This window comes from Chelonoidis abingdonii, chromosome 9 (assembly GCF_003597395.2).
Source record: "Chelonoidis abingdonii isolate Lonesome George chromosome 9, CheloAbing_2.0, whole genome shotgun sequence".
NCBI classification, from domain to species: Eukaryota; Metazoa; Chordata; order Testudines; family Testudinidae; genus Chelonoidis; species Chelonoidis abingdonii.
Window position 1 is genome coordinate 46,947,869 of NC_133777.1, and position 27,043 is coordinate 46,974,911.

At 52.7% G+C, this 27,043-nt stretch overlaps 2 protein-coding genes and 1 pseudogene across 2 annotated transcripts in view; 2 read left to right on the forward strand and 1 right to left on the reverse strand.

The window, feature by feature from the left end:
* Window positions 1-19,424, reverse strand: part of LOC116836300 (collagen and calcium-binding EGF domain-containing protein 1-like) — a 34,816-nt gene extending 15,392 nt beyond the window's left edge. Inside the window, exons 1-2 of the mRNA XM_032799840.1 lie at window positions 19,112-19,424; window positions 13,228-13,308 (exon numbers count right to left, since the gene is read on the reverse strand). Of these exons, the coding sequence (XP_032655731.1) occupies window positions 13,228-13,308; window positions 19,112-19,194 (164 nt within the window). The 5' untranslated portion in view covers window positions 19,195-19,424. The remainder of the gene's footprint in view (window positions 1-13,227; window positions 13,309-19,111) is intronic.
* LOC116836301 (ragulator complex protein LAMTOR4 pseudogene) lies at window positions 15,410-16,119 on the forward strand (annotated as a pseudogene).
* A 6,842-nt stretch (window positions 19,425-26,266) lies between the features above and the next one.
* CSK (C-terminal Src kinase) overlaps window positions 26,267-27,043 on the forward strand; it is a 64,679-nt gene continuing 63,902 nt past the window's right edge. The window contains exon 1 of the mRNA XM_032799788.2: window positions 26,267-26,866. The gene's annotated coding sequence lies outside the window, so the exon portion shown is untranslated. The remainder of the gene's footprint in view (window positions 26,867-27,043) is intronic.

Below are 27,043 nucleotides of genomic sequence, written 5' to 3' on the forward strand. Positions count from 1 at the left end.
CCAAGGGATTTGGGTTCTTGGGGTCCCCCCAGGGAAGGGTTGAGGAGACCAGAGAGAGGGAAAGGGAGTCAGGCCCTGTAAATTCCTGGCTGGTGGCAGTGAGAATAGATCCAAGCTGGGTATAAGCTTGGGGAAGGTTCACAGTAAACACTCAGATGCTGAACTCTAAGTCCAGATTTGAGACAGACGTTTAGTACAACCTTATAGATTAACAGACGTATTGGAGCATGAGCTTTCGTGGGTGAATACCCACTTCATCAGATGCAAGCAAGAAGCAGGCTAGAGATAACAATTTTAACACCCTCCCCCTCCCCAACACACACACTTATTTAGTCCACCGCTGCTCAGTCTAGCAGAGGCTTGTCCTGGAGTATCTTAGATCTTCACTCCGCATCCCCCTGCCCCTGCCACACACAATTCCAGGGCTTTGCTTTCCTTTGCACCATCCACTTTGGTAGGCCTTATTCATTTGGGCTGATGTGCTGGCTAATACCTGTCAAAGAAAAAATCCCAGCATGGAGGTTTGTTTCCCTTGCTGCTACAGGCAGTAGCATCACCCTCAATGCAATTTCTGTCCTGATGTCTGTTTCACAGTGAGCTGGGTAAAAGGGAACAGGAGATCAGTGGCAGGGGAGGTGAGAAGTACATCCATCATCACCACCTCTGCATGGTGAATGGATGCTTCTAATGAGAGAGAAAGAGCCCAGGGATATGTAAGTTTCATCTGCCTGATGCTAGAAGCAGGGCAGTGGTGACCTCGTGGTAACAGATTGGCACAGAGGCTGCTACTGCCTGGGAACTGCTGTGGAGCCAGGGCTCAGAGATGAGACAGAGTGATCCCGGCCCTCTAGAGAGCAGAGAAACAGAGCAGAGACCACCAACCAAGGTCAGCTTAGTGCTCCAGACGGGAAGCGGGGAGATGCGTCCCTGGGAACAGAGCAAGGATGAGAGAGTCTGGTTAAGAAAGTCAATTGAATTCCCATGCAGGGGGTATAAGAGTCCAGATGACCCTGTGACAGGGCCCTTAAACCAACTGTATTTTCTGCTTTGGAGAATTCCTCCTATATAGGGGGAATCCTGGCAGAGTCCATATTGGGCAGGGGGGGGAGGTCTAGGCCATACCCCCATGTGACTTTCTAGTACCAGGGCATGTTGGAGAAGAGAGGGGTCATGGCCAGTGTATTCCTGTGCATTGGCTATTCCCAGCTGTTGCAATGGTCCTTGGAGGCCAGACACAAGTGAGGGCAGGTCTTGGGGCTGATCTGCCCTGGGCCAGAGCCAAACTGACTCCCTGGCAACTTCAATATAGGGGAGACACCTTGCCACCTTTTCCCCCTCCCCCCCTCCAGGCAGGTCTGTGTGCTGAGCGCCCCTCCAATGCCAGGATGAATTTGGCCCTTTGTGCTTCCGTTCTGTGGTGGGATGGGCACTTTAAAAATGCTGAACAGAGAACCAGGGGATGATCCTTGCCTAGCTCCACCAGCTGGTGCAGAAACCAGTTAGACTAGCAGGTGCCCAGTTAAATCGCTGGCTCTGGAACCAGTTAGCACTGGATCCCACGCCCCACTCCCATAAATCACCAAACAAACCTGCTGATACTGCAATGAGCTAATCATGGGATCAAGTCACCAATGTACCAGCGGCCTGGCTGCTGTCTAAGGGTCTGATCCTGAGAAGGTTCCCAGTGTAACTCCTACTGCAAGCATCTTGCAAACCCAGTCTTCCCTGCCCCTAGGCAGGGAGTGCCAGGCAGTGCAAAGGGGTGAGGGCTGCCATTTGTCTCAGGGACACAGGGAAGCTAATCTAGCTGCAGGCCCGGGGAGCAGCAGCAGGCGGAGATGAGTTTTATGAGGGGATAAGCTCCATGCAAACCATCGGGCTGCAGAGCTGCAGCAATAACAGGGAACATTAGAGAAAAAGCAAAGGGATTTTGCTGAAATATGTTTCATAAAGCCAGTTTAATCCACAAGGTGGGGGGCTGTTAGAGACGTTCCTGGCATCTGCCTCCGCTGGGCCGTTATATGTGGCAATGGCGTGAACCACGGTGGGACAAAGCGGGCTGATGAAATCTGAGGCAGCTGCGAGCATTGGGGAAGTGCAGGGGAAAGGTTCACTAGAAGGGAGAAGCCTCATAGAATCCCAGAAGCGGACACATTCAAATGGTAGCATGGAGGAGATGGTGGATTCTGTGTAACTTGAAGTCTTTAAACCATGATTTGAGGATGTCAATAACTCAGCCGGAGGCTAGGGGCCTCTTACAGGAGTGGGTGGGTGAGGCTCTGGGGCCTGTGACGTGGCGGGAGGTCAGACTAGATGATCATGATGGTCCCTTTCTGGCCTTAAAATCTCTGAGTCTATGAGATGCGCTTCAGGAGAGAACTAGTCGACACGTGCACCAGTACGATTGTTGTTGTAGTGATGCCGAGAGGTGCTGGCTACGCAGACAGCAGCAGAGATCACTGCCTCAAAGAGCTGCCAGTCAAAATAAACAAGACAGACACAGGAGGGGAGAAGAAACAGAGATTCAGAGGGGGCAGTGACTCACTGATAGGGTGACCGGACAGCAAGTGTGAAAAATTGGGACAGGGGTGGGGGTAATAGGAGCCTATAGAAGAAAAAGACCCCAAAATTGGGAGTGTCCCTATAAAATTGGGACACCTGGTCACCGGCAGACCAGTGGCAGGGCCTGGAACAGAACCCAAGACTCGCTGTCCATTGCCCTAACCACTAGACCACGCTGCCTGCTGAATTTCTCTTTCAAGCATTTTTAAAGTGTGTCTCCCCGCCCAGACACTGAGCACTCAGGGACGAATCACACAGGGCCAGAGCGGTGAATAAGGACTGCGCATTCCAGCGCTGTGACTCAGGGATGTTCTCTGACCATGAGTGCTGGGAATCAGCAACTGAACAAGCCCTCTGGTCACTGGTTAACCAACTGGGCCCTGGGGCGGAGGCTGATTACCAGCTCAGATTGGGGCCGGGGTAGCTAATGAGCTAATTAGCCCATTAATAAGGAGACTGGATAAAAATGCAGGGGAAGGAAGTGCATGGAGTGTGGTGGCAGCGAGCCGAGCCAAGCCGGGCCTGACAAAAGGGAATTCTCTGGTGGAGTCACCTCTTCACCGCCCCCTTTGGAGGAGGGCTGGTAAAACGAGAGGCCATTGTAAATCCTGTGCGTGCACGAGTCGGGGAAGGTGATGGCGTGAAACACTGTGCGTAAGCTGCACCGTGGTATCTACGCAAGAGAAGGTCTGTGTGTATGCGGAGCAAAGAGGACAGGAGCAGGGCGTGCCCCAGCACAAGGTCCAGCAGGCACTGCTCTCTAGTCACTTGGCCCTCAAAGGTATTTATGTGCCATTGGAAGTCAGGAGCTGAAATGCCTTTGAGCAGTGGCTCTCTGCCTTTGCAGATTACTGTTCCCCTCTCAGGAGTCTGATTTCTCTTGCGTACCCCCAAGTTTCACCTCACTTAATAACCACTTGCTTACAAAATCAGACCTAAAAATGCAAGTCTCCCAGCACATTATCACTGGAAAATGGCTTCTGTTCTCAATTTTACCATATAATTATAAAATAAATCAACTGGAATATAAATACTGTACTTACATTTCAGTGTACAGTATATACAGTGGTATAAACAAGTCATTGTCTGTGTGACATTTTAGTTTGTACTGACTTCACTAGTGCTTTTTCTATAGCCTGTTGTAAACCTAGGCAAATCTCTAGATGACTTGATATACCCCCTGGATGACCTCTGTGTACCCCCAGGGGTAAGTGTACCCATGGTTGAGAGCCACTGCCTTTTGAGGACCTTGCCTGGGGCACTGTCCATTGATTTCTTGTGGATCTGATGCTTGGTCTGTTTGCTGAATTGGCCGCACCTACCCCAGGTAGTCAAGTCTAGTCCTTGCCATTAGGGAGAGTGGACTGGGGACAAGTTTCCCTCTTGTGCAGGGTGATGGAATGGGGGGAAGGGGAAGGTTAGTATGACGGCTGGCTGATGAGTCAGCTGCAAAGAACTCAGCAAAGCAGCTGGTGGGGCAGGGGTTGCAGCTTCAGGGCCGAGTCTTTGGGAGGAGACGCTTGGCAAACGCTGCTGAGATTCATCCTGCTCTGCATTGGAGAGGGGGCCCAGCTGAAGAGGCAGGAGATCCTGTTCTTATACACTCATCCCCTTAGCATCCCGCTCTCCCACCCCTGCTGTACCATGGGGCGGGCAAGAGCCTGGTAGGGCAGAGGCTACACCGGCAGCCCCTTGGGAGCTGTGTGTTCATGTGCCCATCTAGCAGAATGCGGAGAGGGGCAGAAAATAGCCATGTCCATCTCTGGGGAGGCAGCGCTCCAGCATCCGTGTCAGTGCAATTCCCCTAGCTGCTGGGCTGCGCGGGCTCAGTCCGGGTGAGGGTTGTGCTGGATGTGGCGGCGTTGCCAGCCAATCTGAATTCTGGGCAGAAGTGCAGAGCCCACTAGGTGAAAGGCGTGGCCACAGAGCTCAGAAATCAACTAATTCCTGGGCAACAAGGAACGAAAACCAGGGTGCAGGTGAGAGGGTCAAAATGAGACTGCTGGCTGGGGACCACATGCGAAGAACCCTGGACCGGTCCCACTGCCATCCCTATCACTGGCTTAGTCCCAGCAGCCTGTAGATGGAACGATCCATTGCCCAATGCCTGCCTCCTGCTCTGGCTTTAAGTTCTCTGTGGCTCCTGCTGGGCCGGGTCCTTGCCCTGCCTGGGCTGCTGCTGCCGAGCTGTGGGGTGTCTCTCCAGGCACGGTACAGCCCAGCAGAGTGGAGATGTCTGTGGCGCAATTCAATTAAAAGCAAAAGCCGTGTTCCCACAGAGTCGGGGGCAGAGAGGAGCCTGTGGTTTGTTTTCTCAAACCCTCTGTGGAGACATTTTAATTAAAATGACTTTCCAGTCCCCCCATCCCCCAGCCTCACAATGCACCTCGAGATCTGGCACTGGTACATACCCATGGCTTTAACCCTTTGTTCCTCCACAGCCTGGGCCCTGAGCATCTCTCCTCGCTGGCCTAGCCCCTCCCAGTCGCTCCCCCCAGTTCCTCCCCAAAGATTCTCCTCTCGGCACACCTGGACTCTGGCGTTCTGCTCTGTGCACAGAGACCAAGTTCCTGAGGGCAGCTGTGCAGGCCGGAGAGGGTGCTTCAGCCAGCGTTTCTCTGTTGATACACCCTGGCCTTCCACAGCCTTTCCGCTCTCTAAACCCCATCCCCCTAATACAGCGGGGTCTCATTTAGCCAGACAGCATTGTGTGAGCTCCTGATCCACTTGTCTGTCTGTCTAGGGATATGGCTACTCTTGCAGCCATACAGTGCTGCCGTGGGAGTGCTCCCGCAGCAGCGCTTTGAAGTGCAAGTGTGGTCCCAGCGCTGCAGGTACACCACCTCCCTGAGGGGATTAGCTTAAAGTGCTGGGGCAGTGTTTACACTGGCACTTGGCAGTGCTGTAACTTGCTGTGCTCGAGGGTGTGTTTTTTCACACCCTTGAGCGACAAAGTTGCAGCGCTGTAAAGCACCAGTGAAGCCAAGACCTAGGATACAGCCCTCTTCCCCCAAATCTCTAGGCAGCGCCTGAACGTTTGCACCGTTAGCCTCACAGTACGCTTCAAAGATAGGGCAGCGTGATTAGTCTCACTTTACAGCTGGGGAAACTAAGGCACAATGAGGCTAAGTGATGGAACCAGAGCCACACAGGGAGTCTTGTGGCAGAGCTAGGAACCCTCAGTCCAAATCTAGCGCCTTAACTACAGGATCATTCTTCTGCTTGTAGAACTGATAAATGAAATTGTTTTTAATTGTTCACTTTATTAATGTAACGTCTGTTCATCATTCACTACACTTGCCTACATTGTAACTTCTGTTCACTGTTTGCCATATTGTAATTCAAACCCCATTTTAAAACGCTCACTCCATTTTGTAAAAGCTTCCTCCAACCTTCATTTTTTCAAACCCTGCTGTAATCTTATTAGTTTAGTTTAGCTGTGTGACTGAGATATGTATGGATGATGGAATCAGCCTCCAGCCCTAGCCTGTCCTGATGAAATAGAGTTCAAACCCCACCGGCTGAAGATGCAGACAAGAGCCCTAACAAAGTAAGAAGAGTCCACCCTAAAAAGAAAAGGTACAACAGAAGGAAGATCAAAGCCAGGTCTGTCATAAACAGATAGCTAAGGGTTAATGTTTCTTTTACCTGTAAAGGGTTAACAAAGGGAACCAAACACCTGACCAGAGGACCAATCAGGAAACCGGATTTTTAAAAGCTCAGGGAGGGAATGTTTGTGTGTGTGTCCCTTTGTGTGGGTCTTTTGTCTGTCTCTCGGCTATGAGAGGGATCTTTCTATCTTCAAGCTTCTAATCTTCAGTTTCCAAGTTGTGAGTACAAAGGTAGAAATTACAATAGCTTTATTGCTTTTTTTTATTTTACCAGTCGTTATTTTCGCGTTGTTTAATGTATTCCTTGAATAGGTGTTTATTCATGTTCTTTTAAGAAATTGACCCTGTATTTGGTCACTTGATACCAGAGACTATTGTTATTGTGTTTTCTTTCTTTTTATAATAAAGCTTTCTTTTAAGACCATGCTTTGAAGTTTTCTCTGGTAGGCTCAGGAACGAAGGAAAGGGAAAATTTCTCTTTGTGTTAGATTTACAGAGGGTGAACTGTGCAGCCTCAGGGAAGAAGGAGGGGAATGTAAATTGTCCTCTCTGTTTTGTAATTCAAGGAGTTTAAGACAGTAACTATCAGGATAACCCACGGAGGAGCCTGGGGAGGAAGTAAAAGAGAAGACAAGGGGTAGGGGGTTATTTCCCTTTGTGGTAGACTCAGGGCTTCTGAGTCTTGGCCCCCAAGAGAAAGGTTTTGGGAGACCAGAGGGAGCCAAGCCCTGGAATCACTTGGCTGGTGGCAGCGATATCAGATCTAAGCTGGTAATTAAGCTTAGAGGGTTCATGCTAGCTTCTCAGTTTATGAACGCTAAGGTTCAAATCTGAGTAGGAAGCTACGACAAGGTCCCAGGCTGAAAGTCAGGTCTGCAATTGACGGATGATCAATCACCAAACCCAGAGGCAGCATGACACAGCAAGACCTATAGATTCTGGATTCAAACTAAAGCCTACAAAAATGATGGGTGAGATGGGAGACTTTGGAGGGTAACATTCTGCTGCCAACATGGAAGGTCACCAGTGCATGCCCAACAGAGACCCAGCTAGTTCTTGTGTCTGCCTTTCCTGGCCAGTTACCGCCACAAGCTACGAATCCAAGCTGCAAAATCAAGCCATGAACTCAAGCTATGTCCAGGACTGGTAACTATGCAGCAGCTGCAGGACATCTGATGGATGTGTGTGTGTGTTAGGTATAATGTGTGTGTATAAGGATTAAAATATAAGTTATTGGTCATAAATCAGATTGTTATCATAATAAATGTGGCATCTTTGTCTTGCCCCCTGAAAAGATCCTGTGTAGTTTTGTCTGTACAACATGCTTTCTCTGCCAGGAAAAAGAATTTTGCTGTCCCACTGGGGGGAGAGCCTGATTGACATCACTGGGAATGCTCCAGTGTAAAACTACTGCCCAGCACCCCGCGTGAGGGGGATACAGAGCCTCTCCTCAAGAATGGGTGCTGCAGCCATGGTGCCCCCTCCGGGCTGGTGGGGGAAGGAGGACTGGAGCAGACCTCTCTCCAGATCCCATCTGTGTGCTACCAGGCAGAGAGGCCCATAAAGCGGGGGTCTGAGCGGCCTTCTCAGTTCCTTCCTTCTCCATCCCCAGTGCAGGCCAGCTCGGATCACCAGCCAAACATAACTTTCTTCCTTCGGACTCGGTCATTCGGTACTTCCCCTTCCCTGGAGCTCAACTTTCCACCTAGAATTGGGATGGCTCCTTTTCAAACATTGTCCTCGGGGATGAAAGCATCACACGACGTTCACACTGTGACTACCCCAGTGATGGCTCTGGAAGGTCTCACTGTCTTGCTTGGGACAGTCTTGCCTAGGATATCATCAGACTGCGTCATACCAAACTAGGGAGGGGAGATGCATTGCATTCCCCTCCTCTACTCATTCTGTAATCTCATGGCAAAGTCTGATCTCAGTAAGGCTGTTCTGCTGCTGAGGCTGCACTGTGTGGCCTAGCTAAGTTGCCCTCTGCCACAACCTCCCTACCCGATCTATGGAAGCTCTAGACCAGAGGTGGGCAAACTATGGCCCGCGGGCCACATCTGGCCCATGGGACCCTCCTGCCCGGCCCCTCAGCTCCTGGCCTGGGAGGCTAGCCCCTGGCCATTCCCCCGCTGTTCCCTCTTCCCTGCAGCCTCAGTTCACTGTGCTGCCGGCACAGTGCTCTGGGTGGCAGGGCTGTGAGCTCATGGGGCAGCGCAGCTGCAGAGCCAGGGCTTGACCTGGTGCTCTGTGCAGTGTGGTGGCGTGGCTGGCTCCAGCCAGGCAGCACAGCTGTAGCACCGCCAGTCACCAGTGCTCCACGCAGCACAGTAAGGGGGCAGGGAGCAAGAAGGGGTTGGATAGAGGGCAGGGGAGTTTGGAGTGGTGGTCAGGGGGCAGGGGTGTGGATAGGGGTCAGGACAGTCAAAGGGCGGAAAACCAGGGGTTCCAGGGGGGCAGTCAGGGCAGGGGTTCAGGAGGTGATCAGGGGACAGGGAGAAGGGGTGGTTGGATGAGGCAGGGGTCCTGGTGTGGCATTCAGGAATGACAGAAGGGCTTGGATGGGGCGGTGGGGGGCAGTCAGGGGCAGGGGTTCTGGAGGCTGACAGAGAGCAGGGAGGGGGTGGATGGAGCAGGAATCTGGGGGGGGCCATCAGGGGGCAAGAGGCAGCAGGGTCAGATAGGGGGTAGGGCCTGGCCATGCCTGGCTGTTTGGGGAGTCACAGGCTCCCCTAACCAGCTGTCTATACAATTTCTGAAACCCGATGTGGCCCTCGGGCCAAAAACTTTGCCCGCCCCTGCTCTACTGCCCCTAGCTGAAGACCAGATCTTGGTCCCCATTGAGCCAGCTTGGCACCAGTCTGGTGGCACAAAGCAGCCTCTAGGCCTGTTTTGCCAATTACCTGGAGATTTTCCTGGCACAGGGGAAATCGCTGTGTGGGCAAGAGCCAATATAGCCAGCTGTATGCTACCCCCTCCTGCCACCCCAGCACAGGGGTGTGGCTGGGGTAGAAAGACCAAAGGCCTGAGCTGCTGTGCACCAGCAATGCAGTCATTGCAGGAGCTCACCTTGGACCAACCGTGTCTTGTGTTGGGGACTGGTCTGGTAGAAAAATCCCTCTCTAGCTGCTTGCTCCCAGCTACGCCGGGTACTGCGGGGCTGGGGCCAAGGACCTGGCCTAGCAGCTCTTCCAGATTGCAGCATCGGGGCTGCTGAGGCCAGTCAAGCTGGAGCTGAAGAGGGGACTTCGAGAATATGTGATGCATGTCAACTGGGGGGGCATAGACTACGCTGATTCAGCATCCTCCCAGTCAGCGTTCAGGGGGAGCCCCAGCCAAGCCCAGCCCTGATTTGACTCTGAAGCCCATGCTGAGAGGAGCAGCAAATGCCCGATGGAATAACTCCCCCACTCTCACTCCCCCTCTGCGTCCCTGCACAATTTCACTAATTAAAATGCTGGAGCCCAGCTGCTGCAGTAATGAAAGAGTTCAGGGGAAGCTCAGCTCGGCAGGGCCCTGCAAGGTTTTTGGCCCTGCTCCCAGCCAGCCCTGGAATCATCGCTGACTCAGCAGGCAGCTTGGGCAAAGGTTCAGCCAGCCACTGTGCTTCCAATTTCTGCTCCAGCCCGGGTGACAGCATGCAGAAACCTCGGGGGTCTGCCCAACGGAGCAGGTAGCAAGACCTGGTCCATTCCAGGGACTGCCCTCCGAAATCAGAACACTGGATTGAGAGAGGCAACTCTACCCCACTCCAGTTCCACAGGGGTGGGGTGGGGGAGTTTGCACACCCTTGTGCTTTGCAATAGTAACTTCTCAGCCTCTCCTCCTGCAAGGGGGCTGGTTAGTTACAACAGGCATCTGAACTTCTCCATATAATCACTCAGTATTTGTGCTTCTCTCCTCTCCTCTTACCTCCTGCTCCTTCAGTGGCTCACTAAGTGGGGTCTTCTCCTCCTCCAGCCTGGGTGTCTCACAAGGATCTGTCCTCCTCGTCTCTCTTTACCCCTGGCCTCTGGGGGATCTCATCCACTCACACGGCTTCAGCCACTGTCTTTATGCCAGTGACTCATAACTGTACCTCCCCTCTCCTGACCTGCCTCTCTACATCCAATCTGTATCTCGCCCTCTCTGAACTGATCTCCCCATCTTCCCTCCCTAACCTTTCCAACTTCCTCTATCCTTACTGATCACACCCCCAACCCCATCTGACACTCAGGCCTAGGGGTCCTCTTTGACTCCTCCCCCTCTCCTTTGCCCCACCCATCATTGTGGGGTGTCCTAAACATGCTGCTTCTTCCTCTGGATAACATTACCGATGTTGGCACAGGGCTACTTGGGGATGGTAGTTATTGATTTCCTTTACTGATCTGAAATCTAACTATTTTGACTGTATCCGCTATCCCCTTCCCTAACGCAGCCTCAGATATAGCTTTATCCAATTTTCTGTAAGGCCGGAAGGAACTGTTTGGATATGTTCTCTGACCTACACGGCACAGAGTATAGAAATTGACCTAGTGATGCCTACACTGAGCCCAATAACTTGCAGTTTAACTAAAGCATAGGGTAACATCTTCCTGGCTGCCGCTGCACCAGTCGTTTGCATGTAGACACTCACTGCAGCGATGGGAGGGGTTCTCCTGTCACTGGAGTTCAGGGATTCTCAAACTTCATTGCACCGCGACCCCCTTATGACAACAAAAATGACTCCATGACCCCAGATAGGGGGACTCAGGCCTGAGCCCACCGGAGCCTTGCCTCCCCCTCCTTCAATTCTGGGCAGGGGACCTGTAACCTGAGCCCTGCTGCCTGGGCTGAAGCCAAAGACGGAGCCCCACTCCCCAGGGCTGAAGCCTTTGGGTTTCGGCCCCGGGCGGTGCAGCTCAGGCTTTGGCTTTGGCCCCAGGCAGCAGGACTTGGGCTTTAGCCCCGGGCTCCAGCAAGTCTAAACACCAGCCCTGGCAACCCCATTAAAATGGGGGTCCCGACCCACAGTTTGAGAACCGCTGCTTAATTCCACACCCCACGAGAGGCAGTAGCTAGGTCAATGGAAGAATTCTTCCACTGACCCAGCACTGTCTGTACCAGTGGTTACATCAGCTTAACTACGTCGCTCGATGTTGTGGCTATTTACACTCCTGAGCGATGTAGCTGTGCTGATGTCAGTTCCCTGTGTCGACCAGCCCTATGTGACCTAGTGGCCAAGTCCCATTTACACATGTGATTTAAGAGCCTAAGGCCTCATCTACACCAGAAAATTAGGTCAAATTAACAAAATCAGTCAGGGGTGCGAAAAATCCACAGCAGTGCAGTTAAGATGACTTAACCTCTGGTGTAGGCAGCATTAGGTCAACGGAAGAATTATTCCATCGACCAGGCAACCACCTCTCGGGGAGGTGGATTACCTATGCTGGTGGCAGTATCCCTCCTGTCAGTGTAGATTGTGTATATTCTGAGGTGCTACTGTGGCATATAGGTGTAGACAAGCCCAGGGTGTCGCTGACTTTCATTAAAACTCAAAGTATTAAAGCCCAGGTCCTCAAGCTTATTTAAGCTCCTAACTCTCATTGATTTCAGTGGGAGTTAGGCACCTAAATACCTTTTAAAATCTGGCACTAAGTCACTTTTGAAATGGGATGTAGGTTCCTAAACCACTCAGATGCCATTGAAAATATACTGTCTCTATGCGTGAGTGTGGACAGCACCTGGAGTATTGCAGAGGCAATGCAACTACAAACCTGTTGGATCAAAAAGTACGTCTATGGTGGGGTGTAGAGTATGGACACTGCACACCCATGGGTGTCTATAGTGTGTAGATGGTGTGGGACGGCTTAAGCAAGTCGAGTGCCCTACATGGCTGAATCCCCCAGGGTACATATCCTACATGGCTCTCTGCACACCCAAGCAGTGACTCCCATCTACACTGCTGTTTGTAGCTGTGCAATGTCCTGCTGCCTCCCAACCCTTCCAGAGCTTTTCACTGCAAAGTGTAGACACACACTGCAGTGACAAGTGGGGATGCAACTTGCCTTTCACTGTAGCACGTTGGTACTCGACACACCACAGTAAGTGTGGACATAGCCAAAGAGAGACCCAAGGATTCAGTGCAATGGGCACAGAATTGCCATGTACGTCTGCAATCTCTCTTTCAGCAGATGGCTGGGTGTATTCAGCCCTCTCCCAAAACTCCACACTGCTCTATTTCTCCAGTCTCCAAAGGCTCAAGAATTCCCTTGGCGCTGCCCAAAAGATGCTGGAGTGTCTGCATTAAAAAATGCCTTTGCAATGACTGGAAGCTGCCAGACTGTTTTTGACTGGAGATGACGCTGGTCCGAGGGAAGCTGGCCACATCTGGTGCTCAGCTGGGCTGCCTCAGAGAGACACATGGTTTGGGTTTGGCCACTTCAGACCTCCTGTTTCTGGTACAGGATTAGTGATCTCAATAGGGCTATAGATCACACATGGCAAAAGCCCTGACTGGGTCATGCCTGGGAGGGTTTCACTGGAGAAGGTCTGGGTAACAACAATGATACTGTGAGTGTTTTATCTGAGAGTCTCAAAGCACTTTATAAATATGAACTCATTAAGCCCGGAATGCCCTCTGGCCTGATCCTGCATTCCTCACCCATTCACATTCTCCACAGTCAACATAGCTCTACTGGAGTCCTTGGAGCAACATTGATTTACACCAGCTGGGGCTCTGCCTGGGTGCTGTGACTGTGCAAGCAATGCAGGATCAGACTCCTTGTGGTGCACTTATTATCCCCATTGTACAGTTATGGGAACCGAGGCACAGACAGCAGAAGGGACTTGCCCTTGGTGTGAGAGTGGAAGAACCAGAGATAGAACCCAGGTGTCCTGGCTCCTGTTTCCCCAGATTTAACCATTAGATTACACTCTGTCACAGTCACTCTATCCTAAGAGCTGTCAGCTGTTTCTTTATCCTCATTATCGGGAAGAAAAAGCCTTCTAGATGCCCCCCAATTTCAAAATCCTTGGGGTGCTAGGGATGCCTCCCTTTTCCTGCCCTGAGCTTTCAGAGAGGCACATGACTTACCGTAAGCATGTGGCTGGCGTCCCATCTGCTCCCATGCAGGAATATTCCATGGTCAGGATTTTATTCTCAGGACAAGATTCGCTGCAGGAAAGAGGAAGGAGGAGTTTAAGTCTAGTTTGTTCCTTCCAGATCGGATCGCAGGCTGCCTTGGTTCCTAAAGCCACATCAGCCTGTCCCACCTGGGCGTCATAAGCACCTGTCAGTAGACACGGTTTGGTGGCTTTCGCTCACTGGCCTCGGGTCTGGAGTGACATGAGGTCCTTAAGGTTGTATTTGTCAGAATTAACTGTCCCTCCAAACAGATCACATCACAGGCAAGTGCCCTTGGATACTTGTGACCCGAGAGGCGAGTCAAGCCCTAACTGCGTCGACCTAAGCGCTATGCCTCTTGCGGAGGCAGAGTGATTAAGTGGGTGTAGTGGGCGACTTACATTGGTGGGAGCAATGTTGTAGTGTAGACACTTACAGAGTTAGGTCATCAGAAGGCAGCTTAGAGTAACTTAAATCTATAGAGCAGACCAGGCCTTAGGCTTTCTTGTTTTTTTCCTCTCTGTTCTTGGCTGGGTCCTCAGTTTCAGTGTGATCTCTCGCACACCCATACAAACCTATCCCAAGCAATACTCAGCCCAGAAGCACCTGGACGAGTTCACACATACCTTTGTCTTGGGTGGCGTTTATGTTTACAGTCATGTTAACAGAAGGATGAGTTCACACCTATCAACCTCAATGAGTTTTTAACCCAAGGCATGACAAGGTTACACCCAATTCATGAAAATATACTGCTCTTGGCCAGGGCTCCTAGCCAGTGTCCTGCCTGCCTTTACCTTGCTATTAGGTTAAGGTTTTGTCAAGGTTATTTTTAGTAAATGTCAGGGACAGGTCACAGGCAAGAAACAAAAATTAATGGAAGCCTGTGACCTGTCTCTGACTTTTACTAAAAATAACTGTGACAAATGGAGCTGATAGAGGGAGGACTGAAGCACGAGTGGAGGGGCAGGGGGGATGGGAGCCCAAGCCCCACTGCAGAAGGGTGGGGGGGTCCAGCACCTACCACCCGGGCAGCTTGGAGTTGCTGGGAGCTCCACAGAGGCTGGGAGTTCCAGGGTCCCCCCGCCACCCACGGCGGCTTAAAACTTCAGGGTCCCTGCTGGCTGACAGCTCTGCCCCTCCACCCCAGGGCTGGTGGAAAACATCACCGAGGTCTCTGAAAGTCACAGAATCTGTGACCTCCATGACATAATCTTACCCTTACCCATAGTGACCTGATATGATCTGCTAGCAACATGCTGCTCGGACTGGGAAGTTACATTCTAGCACTCTAGCCAGAGTCTTCTAGCCCTAGCTAAGGGCATCCCTTCAGTGCTTAGTGATCTTCCAGCCCTAGGTGGTATCACTCCTGCTTTGTCTGGTGATCTAGTCACATGCCTGCCTCTGATAGTGAGTGAGCGCTAGCTAACGTCATGCTGGTTATAGCTAGTGATCACCAGCCCATGAAGATTTTGCTACACTGGCTAGTGAACACTCAAAGGGAATTACTGCTATTATTAGAACTGCCAAGCCTGGGGAGAAGGTGGTAGCTGTTCTTTATGTTATCTTGTTAGTTTTTTCGTTGACAAAACCTAACCCCCAGAGTATGAGGGAGTTTTCATTCCCCAGTGTATGGATTGTGTCTAAAAGCAGGGCAGGAAAGGCAACTTGTCTTTGACTTAGAGTGCTCGTGAGTTTCAGAGTGTGTGTGTCTGTGTGTGTCTGTGTGTTGCACTGGCAGTGTTGCCTGCCACAAATGTTAAACAAGCAGGAGTCCATCCCCCAAAAGTCATAAGAGAGGCTTAAATATCATAAAAGTTTTTTTAAAGTAATAAAGGTGGGGCTCTTTATAGCTGCCTTCTGGTTTCTTAGCCTAGGAGGCTGCCCTCAAGTCACCTTTTCAAACTTTCCTGGGCTACAATCTCACTTTTTTAAAAACAAAAGCTGAGCGTCTCATCTGATCACATGACTCGTGGAACTAGGGCTTTAACCAAAACATCCAGTATTGCAAGAGCTGGCAATGCTGCACTGGGCCAAAGTCATCCTGGCGGCACTCCTCCACAGCTCACAGGAACCTCCCTGAAATGCTCTCTAAACTCCATCCAACCTATTTCGTCCTTCAGTCACTGAGTTCCCCCTCCCAGGCAACTGTGCTGCCCTGAGATGACCACGGCGCTGACCCAGGGGCTGGAGCGGATCCCCGACCAGCTGGGCTACCTGGTGATCTGCAACGGAGCCGTGCTGGCGTTGGCCGGTGACCTGGAGAACGCTGAGCACACGGCCGGGGTGATCTCAGAGCTGGTGACCACAGCCTGCGGCTTCCAACTCCAGCGTGGCCCCGACTCCCAGTTCAAACACCTATCAGTGGTGTTCGGGGAAAACACTTTCCTGGTGACTGTCTCCTGCCAGAAGATCTTCGTGGTGAAGCAACAGAACCACTTGCGGGAGTCGGTTGCCGTCTGAGCCGCGGGGGCGGGTTCCATGCGCGAGTGTGGCTGGGTGAAATGGGGAGAGGGCTCCCCTTGAGTTCCTGACCTGGCTCTGGCTTGACCTGTGGGGGTGTCACAGGGGCTGGTCGGGGACTCCCCCCAGCTTTCCCCTGGCAGCATCTGCCCCCCATGGCTGCCTGAATGAAGCCTCTGCACCTGCTAGGGCTAGCTGAGTGGGGTCGCCCACTTCACCAGGGCCCCCTGCTGGGGCAGGAGGGCTCCAGAAATGCCCCCTTTAAACACCCCCACCCAGTGGTGACAGGAGGGGAGGCTGCAGCAGCATCTGCGGGGCTTTCTGGAGATTTGGGGTGAGGGGAAATCTGCTCCGGCCAGGGGCCTCCTTGTAACTGTTTAGAGAATAAAATGTCTTTCCTTAAAAAAAAAATAACAACTGTTAAACTCTCTGGCTGGGCTCCTTGGTAACATCTGAGCCAGCTGCAGCAGTAACAACCCCGAGGGGGGTCTAAGAGTGGCCCGGAAAACCACACCGACTCACATCATGCGGTGATTTGGGAGCTGGGTAAGGCAGAGTGTTCATGTGTCATGGGGAGGAGAGGAAGTTGTTGTGCTGCTGTGGGTAGGAGGTTTGGCAGCACTGGCCCCATCAACACAACTGGCGTGTCTGCAATGTCTTTTGCAGATATTTTTTTGACAGGCATCAGGAGATGTGTCATTGCTTCCAGTTACTCCATTATGCAACACCAGGAAAAACAATTTACTTGGACGCTCCACAAAACGTGCGGCAGGGGATTGCGGGTCGGCGCCTCAGTTGCTGTACGTTGGCATAGATCCACTGAAGTCAACAGAGCGAGCGTGTCTGTTTATGCCAGCTGAGGCTAGCTATAAATCATTCTGCTCAGACAGGCTGTCTGTCTGTCTGTCTGTCTGTCTTGCAGATGAGTGGGATCTTTCTCGTCCTGCAGCACCGAACATGTTAACAAAACAGACGGGCCTGATTTGGAGCCTCACTCTTATCCCCAGGTTGACATTGGTGTAACCCCACTGACTGTAAGGGAGTTATGTCTGATTTTCCCTCCTGTAAATGAGAAGAGAATCGGAGCCCAAATCTGAAGTCCTTCCTCCCTCAGAATTCCCAGGGGGTCAGATTCGGACCTGATGGAAGCAGATGTAGTGTCAGTGGAGTCACTAGAGTTAGTCCTTCTTAAACCAGGCTGGAACTCAGCTCCCTGACCTCAGTTACAAATGCTGAAGGGGTAAGGAAAGGTGTTTGTGCGCAAAGCCTGTTCCAAGCACCCCTTCAGGAGAACAAGAATCACATGGCCCCGGGATCCTTCCTCCACGGGACGGGCAAAGGCATGTGGTAATCCCGACACTGGAGGCTGCAGTAGCTTTTGATGATAAACTCTCTGGGGCAAGGGCTGTCTTCAGACACATTTGTACAGCCCTTAGCGCAATGGGGCCCCACTGAGCTCAGTTTATTCCAGTCCCCCACTTGTCCACATTACAAAGCAATTACACACCTTGGCCCAGTTTTCAGTTCGTGCTGCACTCTGATGCTGTAGGGCCAGACTGAACTGCATAGGGGCTTGGGGCTCTGAGCTGCGGAGGGGCTCTGGGGATTAGTAACAGGGTCTGGATCCCTTTGCTGCCAGATCATTAGTTCAGTGCTGGCCCAGGCTGCAAGCGCTGAAAGTCATCTACCAGCTGAGGGCTGCTCAGTGGCTTGTGTGAAATGGGTCCAGTTCCTAGGGCACAACTGCCAAATGCAATTAACACTAATTGGCAACCCCTTGGTGGCCCTCCCAGAAGAGAGGCAAGGGACTGAATGCACAATGGAGACTGAACTCTTTCTTCTCTCCACACTCAAGAGGAGGGGAAGCTCTTGCTGCCAGGGCCCATGCTGTGCCTGCCCTGTAGACAAATCCACGGAGGACTGTCATCTACAGGGCTATTGTCAGCCCAACACTAAATGCACCTTTAAACAAAACCACACAAAGGATTGACCTACAGTGAAAGAGCTGCATTAGGACCCAGGACTGGAGTAGCAGGGGGGCTTCAGGTGAGGACTGGGGCAGGGGCCACTGGCAGAGCTGAGGGAGAGCCCAGGACTGGAATAGCAGGGGGCTGTAGGTGAGGACTAGGGGGTGCGGCACTGGCAGAGCTAGGGGGGAGCCTGGGACTGGAATAGCAGGGGGCTGCAGCGTGAGGACTGGGGGGCCACGGCAGAGCTGGGGGAGGAGCCGGGACTGAACAGCAGAAGGTTGCAGGTGGGACTGGTGGGCACTGCAGAGCTTGGGGGAGCCGGGACTGAAAGGCAGGGGGCTGTATGGTAAGGACTGGGGGGCATCTGCAGAGCTGAGTGGGGAGCTGGGACTGGAATAGCAGGGGGCTGCAGTCGAGGACTGGGGGCAACTGGCAGAGTGCTGGGGGAGATGCCCCGGGACTGGAACAGCAGAGGGCTGCCAGTGAGGACTGGGGGCACGGCCAGAGTGGGGGGAGCCTGGGAACTGGAATAGCAGGGGCTGTAGGTAAGGACTGGGGGGGGTGCGGCACTGGCAAGAGCTGGGGGGGGGGAGCCTGGACTGGAATACAGGGGGGCTGCAGGTGAGGACTGGGCAGGGGCCACTGCAGAGGCTGGGGAGAGCCCAGACTGGAATAGCAGGGGGCTGTTAGGTGGGACTAGGGGTGCGATGGACGGCGGACTTGGCTAAGAGGGGCTGCAGGGGGCGCACGCGCTGGTGCCGACTGGCAATAGCAGGGGCTTGCCAGTGGGATGGGGGGCACTGGCAGAGCTGGGGGGAGCCCAGGGACTGAGAAAGCAGGAGGGGCTGCAGGTGAGGAACGGGGCAACTGGCAGAGCTGGGGGGGAGCCGGGACGGAATAGCAGGGGGCTGCAGGTGAGGACTGGGGGGCACTGGCAGAGCTGGGGGGGAGCCCGGGACTGGAATAGCAGGGGGCTGCAGGTGAGGACTGGGGGGCACTGGCAGAGCTGGGGGGAGCCCGGGACTGGAATAGTAGGTGCTGGCTCAGCCCCAGGAGCTCAATGGCTCTGAGGACAAGTGGTAGGTGCCAGGCACCAGAGACCTGTGTAAGCAGAGTCCCGTCGGGCTCGCCAGTGACCTACGGAGGGGCAAGGCGGGGGGTGCCGGCTAGTGGCCAAAAGCTGCGCCCGGCCCGTCACGCTCCTTACGGGAAGGAGCCGTTCGAGCTTCCCAGGCGGGGTCCGAGCGCAGAACTGCGGCGGGGGGGCGGGGTCGCCACGGCAGAGCGCTGCGCCCCGGCCCGGATCCGCCCCACACACCCCAGCCAGGGGCCTCGCTGCTCCCCAGCGGGAGCCCAGGGCTTGCCTCGGATCCCAGCCCGGCCCGGCCCCCTCGCCCCGCAGCCCCAAGCGCCCCGCGTCTCACCTCTGCCGATCCCCGGAGAGCGGCGGAAAGGGGCCGGAGAGCAGGGAAGCGAAGAGCAGCTCGGCTTCCAGCAGGCGCAGCATCGCCCTGGACTCCCTCCCCAGCGCACACCTCACAGCCGGGCCATGCGGGACCCCGCTAGGGGCTGGCGGCTCTGGGCCAGCTCGGCTTCTCCCGCTGCTCCCCCTGCCTGGCAGCCCGGCACCCAGTCCCTGCGCAGGGTGTCCTCAGCTCCTCTCTCTCCTGGTCTATCTGCCCGTCTGGCTCCGCCGCCCTGCAGCCAGGCTCCCTGGCCCGAAGTCAGAGCTCAGCCCTCCTCTGATCCCTGCCTTCTTCGCCGCTTCGCCCTCGCCTTTTGTGTCCTGGCCGAGAGCCCCCTCTCCTGGTGCCAAAGGCTGCGTCCCGCTCCACCAAGACCTGCCGAGCGCCCGCAACTTCTTTCCCAGGCGCGCCAGCTCTCCTCGGAGCATCCTTCTTCTGCCAGCCCAGCCCGGATCTTGTTCAATCTCCAGGAGCTCTCCGGAATCGTGCCTGGATCTTGCTACATCTTAACCCCCTTCCCCTGCGGGGCTACCGGTGATGGGCCTGCAGCCAGACAGGGAACTGCCCAGAGGTTATGGGCCCCAACAGTAGGGTGACCAGATGTCCCGATTTTATAGGGACAGTCCCAATTTGGGGAGCTTTTTCTTATATAGGCTCCTATTACCCCCCACCCCATCCCGATTTTTCACACCTGCCCTCTGGTCACCCTACCAGGGGCACGTACAGTTAAAATGGGTGCCGAAGCCATGTAGAGTGGGAGTAGAGACTAGCACTGAGGGAGGAACAGTAGCACATTTTCTTCCTCTTTAGCGCCCCTTGCCAGAACAGTGTAAAGGGACCTTCGCGGAACTGAGAGTCAGGCCCTGTTTATTTACCGAGCATAGGCATTGGGCATGGCACCAGGGAGAGGAATGGGCTCTGAGGGGCCGGATTCTTCTTTCCCATGGGTGTAAATCAGGCCGAACTCCCCTGGAGTTGGTGGAATTTCACCCCTGTCTGGGCACAGGGGGGAGGTCCCATGCAACTGAGGTGCATTATTGTCCTGGTGATGGATGTTGTCTCCAGTGAGGACAAATACAAAAGTCCCAAGTTCAGCTCGGAGCACCTTGCCGATCATTTGAAACCACGAGACCAGGATGGCAAACATCAGCTCACTCCTTCCACCAGCCAGGGGCACCCAATCAAACACCAACACCTCCATGGCATGCCCTAGCCTTGGTCCCCTTCCTCTCTGCAAAGGCCAGCTGAATCAAATGGGCCCTGCCCTTGACCAGTCTTTTGGACTAGGGATGGCAGGGAATTCCACAGCCCCTCGGGCCCTCATGGAGAATGCCCTGCCAGCTGCCAGCCCGCCATCACCTCTAAGCATCAGTCTCCTAAGAGAAGGGGGAGAAGTTTTCTCTCTGGAGGAATTTAAAATAACAAAACATTGAGAACAATCCTGTGCTGGCAAGGAGATCAACTGAAGGACCTTCCCTCCATGGGCCAGATTGACAGCATGTATAACTCAGCCTCGCTCCATAAACTTCAATGGTGTGATGCCAATTTACACCAATTGAGGATCTGACCCTTGAGATTTTATGGGCTAGATTCTGATGTCAGTTACACCAGTAACTGGCCCTAGTTTCTCCCCTTCCAGAGGCTGATTGTGATATATGTGGAGTTTACACCTGAAGCTATTTCAGGGTCATAACCAAACTTTACAAACAGCACTGGGGAAGCTCTTGGTGTCGGAGGCAGTGCTTGTTGACCTGTGCTGCTGGCTTTGGCATAGCTGTGTTGAGTTCATGAACCCTTCCCCTGTAATTTAAACCCAGGGATCTTTAAAGCATGATTCAATGTAAAAACCCAACCAACTTGTTTTGCTAGCTAAGGAGTAACCTGTGCTATCTGTTCAGGACACATTCTGCCACCCAGTGCATAGGAGTGATGCCTGCAACAGAGGTGCTGCATGGATTGGGTCATTGATATTTTTCTCTTGCCCTTTTCTGCACCTCCCCCCAGCTCCCAACCCAGTCTTCCTCATATTTGCTTCTTACTCTGCCCACTCTTCGTTCTGTTTTTTCCTTCCCTTCTCCTTTTCTCATGGTCTAGCTTAAGTAGGATGTGAGCCTGATCAAGTATGTGATCGAATCAAACCTACACGGCCACAGTATCTGCTTGGCTTTGAAATTCGGCAAAAGGCGCTTCCTAGTCATAAGCAAGTTCATCCATCCCCAAGGATTTTGTAGGATGAAAGATATCCCTCCACCACAAGAACACCAGGGAATACTGTAGCCTGAGACAAATGAAACTCATCTCATGAGTGAGAAATCTAAGCCAGGCACCTCGCCCGCTTCCCAAATTAGAGAAATTTGCACATGGGATAAATGCCAGTAAGAGATGGTTATGAATCAGTGGTTCTCAACTGTTTCTATACCATGTACTCAGAAAAAAATTACAAGACTTCCCTTCCATAAAATTCCTTGTCCCATCCCATCCAGCCATAAAGAATGGGAAGAGGTCATGCCCCCCAATATGGCTTTGTGACCCCATGCAGTCGCAGCCCCCCAAGACTGAGATAGATAAGACAAGTAACCAGGAGTCCGGGGACCTTGTGTCCATGCTGAGGGAAAGCGCTGTTTGTGAAATCTAAACCCTGCTCCAGTTGCAGTCAATGGCTGTCAGTCAAAGCAGGATTGAGTGCCCAGGAATCTTGGAGTCAATGCAGGTCTTAAAAAACAAACCTCTAAACTTGTGCCTGGTTCATATGTCAGACAGGGGCATGTGGGGCATGAAGGAGGGTGGGGGGAGCAGATGGCAGAGCTGTGTGGGGGTTTTTTCAGTTGCAGCACTGGATGCAGCACTGGTGGCAGGAATGCCAAAAGCTGTCTGGGGCTAGATCCTCAGCTGGAGTACACTGGGGTAGTAGCTCCATCAAAACCTGCATGTCTGTGGGCTAAGGCTGGATCTCGTCAGCTCTAGGCAGCTCTGAGGTAGGCACATGAAATTTAAACCACGGCTGGGACTGGGAGAGCAGCTTCACAAAGCTAGGAGAACCGTGGGTGGGAGCCTCTCGCTGCCCTCCCACTGGGTTCTCCTGAAGATCAATAACTCTGTTTTCTCAAACTCTGCTTCTACTGAGTCAATAGTGAAACCCCCAGGGACAGTTGGCAGAGTTCGGCCAGTGCTAAGCCCCTTTGAAAATCCCACCCTCTTCACAGGGAAAATAGGGCCTTTCTGGATTTGGAACCAAAACTGCAGGGACAGATTTGGATCCTGGCATCTGAATCCTGCATCCCTGAAATTTGAAGGAGTCTGGGATTTGAGGTTCTGGTTTTACCAACCACAGAGAGAGGACAGCTACCCTCCAACTCCTGGGATCCCTGCGTTCCACTCCGTAGCTCAAACCTCTGCAGTCTGCAGCAGGATTCTCCTGCTTATGTCCCCCCCCACCCCCACTCAAACTATGGCTTTCTGGATACCATTCCCTACCAGAGAGCGATCAGTCTGGCCTGGCACAGCAGACTGGCTGTCACAGACAGCCACTGTCTCTTCTTTCTCAGATGTGGTGCAGCCTTGGAGGCAGGACACCAGAGCAGAGATGCAATTTTCAACTTAACTTCAGGTGGCACTGCTGTCCCATTTCCTTTTTAGGAAGAGCTGATTTCTAAGCACCCCTGGGCTATCCAGAGCTCTTTATCAATCATGTAATGACTAGCTAGAGATGCTGCAGAGACACCGTGGAAAGCCCAGACTTTAGCTGGTCAGATGATGGCTGGTGCTTGTGGGTGAATGAGTTCTTAAGCCTAAAATGATCCAGATGATCTTTTCATTGTACATTGTTGACAGAGCTGAGTAGTGCAGAGAAGGGGTAGGATGAAGGGGTGGAGTTTAAAGGATTTGATTTCTGATTGCTGGTCCAAACCTTAACTGCGCCTGCTGTTCTACAGTGCCCGTCCTGCAAAAGACTTTGTCCCTGCTGGAGATGTGGAAGGCCCATGGTCTCGTCCATTAAATGATCTTGTTGCGCTTTTGCTTGCTGATCTGCCTCCAAATCCCATTGTCACAACCCACACGATACAGGGGTTGTTCAAAGGGAGAGCGGGGCCTTTGGGGGCATGTCAGGGAGTGTACAATTCATAAAAATTTTGTTCAGTGACAGCGGAGACTTCGTTTTTGGCTGTTTCCTTCTGTGAAGGGAGTGAACACCTGCCACAGAGGAAGCTGATGGTTACAGAGTAACAGCCAGAAGCTTGTCGTTTTCATTTCCCCTGGAGTTATTTCAGCTTCTCTTTGCTCTAGCACTGACGAAAGCCTGACTGACTGATCACCCAATCATAGTATCACAGTTCCGCCCATATATGCCCATATATGCGCGTGCATGTGTAAGCATATATACAGACTCATGTACTGGTTTTACTTCTTCTTTTGGCTGCTGTGTGCTGTTGCTGGTTGGGGGATGAGCAGCCCTTTGCCACTCCCTGATAATACATCTTGGGAAACAGAGTCAACTGACTGGTTCCTCGATGTGTCCTTATTATGCCACAACCAAGAAGTCTGGAATGTGTTTGCCTATTCAACAAGGGCCTGATCCAACTCCCATTGTCTTCATCTAACCTCCCATGTTGCAGCCACACCATGTTTATGTCTGATCACACCAGGAAAAAAATTCTGTACATAATAATCATTTTATACATAAATAATACCTTTAACCGAGCATGTGTCCAAAGCAAATTAAAAACAATCTGCAAACAATGCACATGTGTTATTTCATGTTCCATAGCACATGGCAACAGTATGTTGCAATTTAGGACAGGAAGTGACAGATCCCTTTACTTTCCTGCATTGAATCTGTACAGATGATTTAGGATGTCACAATGTACTTCTCTGAGGTGCAGCTTGGCCAGGACAAAAGGGATAACAGGTGTAATTTTACAAAGGGCTCTGTGGGACCTTACTGATTACATGGGGTCAGAAGTTCAGTTTTATATCTCTTCAAAACATGAAGCGTCTCATAGCACAATGCCCATTAGCATCAGGCTGGGGCTTTTGTTCAGTACTGAATCCAAGGGATGAGTTCCCCCGTGACTGAATTGCCAGCACCACTTTGTGCAGCATCTTGGCTTTTCACTGGGAGTTTCACATCCCAAATGCTGACCTGGCCTGATACTATGCTGCTTATGAGAGCATGCAGCACGAGATGGGACGGCTTCAGGCTTTGCTCTTTTCAGAGTCAAACGACTCTCTGGGAATTGGATTAAATGTGCTTGTAACTTTTTGGATTTTGTGGCTTCTTATGGAGGGTCTCTGGGCTTAAGAGCCAAGGTTGTCTGTTGGACTGTCCTGATGTTGAGGGGGTTCTCCTGATTTTGAGGTGGCAGTCCCATGACCTTGAAGTTGGTCTTAGAAACCTTTTAAAGCGCCCTGAAATATATTGTGGGCTGTTGCAATGCATTGTGACACTATATCATGACATGATGTGGCAACCCCAGGGATCACGCATGAGTCCATGCTAGTACAGTGCTTTGAAGATGCAAGGTACCATGGAAATGCCAATAGGCTTCTCTGCCAACCATACGCTGATGACATCCATCCCCGTAGCATGTGCATCAGCTGTGGACTCACTGTGCCTGAGTGAGGGAAGTTTGTGGGTGAGAAGCAGAGCTGGTTCAGCCTCAGTGCGGGGAAAACAGAAATGATACTGTAGGAAGGGAGAAGTTGTTTGAGGAAATAGAAGCAGTTGTGACAGCTGATGTGGTGGTAGGTATTTACCCTCTGATTGACCTGATTGCCAAGGTGGTGCACAATAATATCCTACTATTATTTATTTGTATTTGCAGTAGCACCCAGAGTCCCCAGTCAGGAACAGGGCCCCATTGTGCTATGAACTGTGCAAATCCCTTGTAGCTAAGGTACTCATAGATTGCTAATCACCATAATATCTTGGTGTGACCTTACTCGACTCATAACATATTTTGCTTGTCTGTTGTACCCTCCCCTTTGCTCTCTAGTCTGTTTATTAAGCTCTTTGGAGCTGGGACTCTGTTATGCTACGTTTGGAGAGAACTTAGCACAATGCGGCTCCCATTCCAGTGGCTACAATAATAATAATAATAACAAAGAAGCCCTCATGCTCAAATAGCAGGTGTAACCAGAAATGCCTGTTTCCAGTTCGCTAAAAGGCTGCACTTCTTCCTCGCAGTCTCAGACCTAGCCGCTCTGATCCATGTCTTTGTTACTATCCAGGCCGGGCAGCAGCATCAGTAAATCCAACAACAGTGGTCGGCTTTGGAGGACCGGAACTAGACTGAGGAAAGCACGTCACACCAGCGCTCTGAGCTCTGTATTGGCTCCCTGGCCAGTTCCTGGTATTGGCCTCTAGGATGTGGTATTATTCTTCAAAGGCCAAAAAAAGTTATGGGGGAGCCTGTCTCTCACTGCTCCCCTGTGACAGCTGTGGTCAGCAGAGGTGCTGCAGTTGAAGGAGTCCACAATGAAGGACTTGGAGTCAGACTGTGGCATTCCCAACCACCAAAGATCAGTGAGAGCCACCATTAGGACATGTCCTCTGAGCAAGCCACCTGTCACTGACAACAGCTGTAGAATAGCTGATTTCCCACGTGGAGACAAAGGGAGACCACCACACTTCAAGAAGCAGCATCAACTACAAAGAATACAGTCCTTTCAGATGGACCCAATGTGGTTCGAAACGTGTGTATAAGGTGCCTAAATACCACAGCGACGGGCAGGTTAGGACGCTCCTAGATGGATTCGGATATACCTAGGGAAATATTAAACGGATCCAGAGTCAATCTGGGGTCATGTAAGTCCTGTGCAAACGTGACTTAGCATGATGTCATCATGCCCGGCACAAGCATCAGACCACTGAGCAAGCTTTTCGCAGCCTGCAGGACAAAACATTACCACCCCATCCACCACCAGTTAGGCGTCTCAAACCTGTTGCCCTCGGCCTCCTCTCTTTACTAACTCAGTTATCTCCCGCCTCTCCCTCCCTCGTCCAATGTGTAAGCCCCCTTCCCCCTTCCGCCCCCCCGAATCAATGCGCCGGCATGTCCAGCAGGTGGCGCACCATCCTTGCCCACACCTCGCCTGAGAGCTGGGCGAGCCTTGGCGGCGCAGGCGCGGTGCTAGAGGCGGACGGATCCAGGTCCGGCCCCGGGCTCTGTTTCCTTTCACCAGGCCTGCGAGCTCCACTCCAACTGTGCCCGAGAGGGAGCGGGGCGGGGGAGAGAGCGAGCCCCGCACCGACCGCACCGCCTCCTTCCCCAGGGATTGCACAGGGCCTCCCCGCTCCCTCCAGGCCGGTAGTGGGCTGAACCCCCCTGCTCCTTCCCGTGCCTTCTGCAGTGTTCCCGGCGCGCTCCGAACCCCGGGAGCTGCAGCGTTCCGGGATCGAACGCTCGCCGCGTTCCAAGAAAGCCGGCAGCGTTCGAAATTGGAATCCTCCAGTCGGCCGTTGCTACATTGTTTCCTCTTCCCCACCCCCTCTCCCCGATCCCCTTTGCCCCCAGTCCCACTGCTATCCGAACACCCACCCCGACCCCACCCCTCTGTACCACTCCCGCTTCCCCTCACCTCCGTCCCCGGCCCAGCAGCGCCCGGGGACCCCCCCGCCGCATGGAATATCCGGCAGCTGGCTGAGCCCCACGCTGAGAAGCCGGCTCCCCGACGGGGAAACGGAGCCGGAGGCAACTCGGAGCCTGTGGAGAGGTGAGTACCCGAGACCCCCACCACTCTCTCACTTTGGGGAGGATTGGAAGTGGTTACTGTAGGGACCGAGGCTGCATCCTCCTCCTCGCTATTCCACAGCCCCCCCAGACTGCACCTGGGTGGATGTACCCCAGGATCATAGTTTACCCCAACTTCCATTCCTCTAGTGGGTCTGAA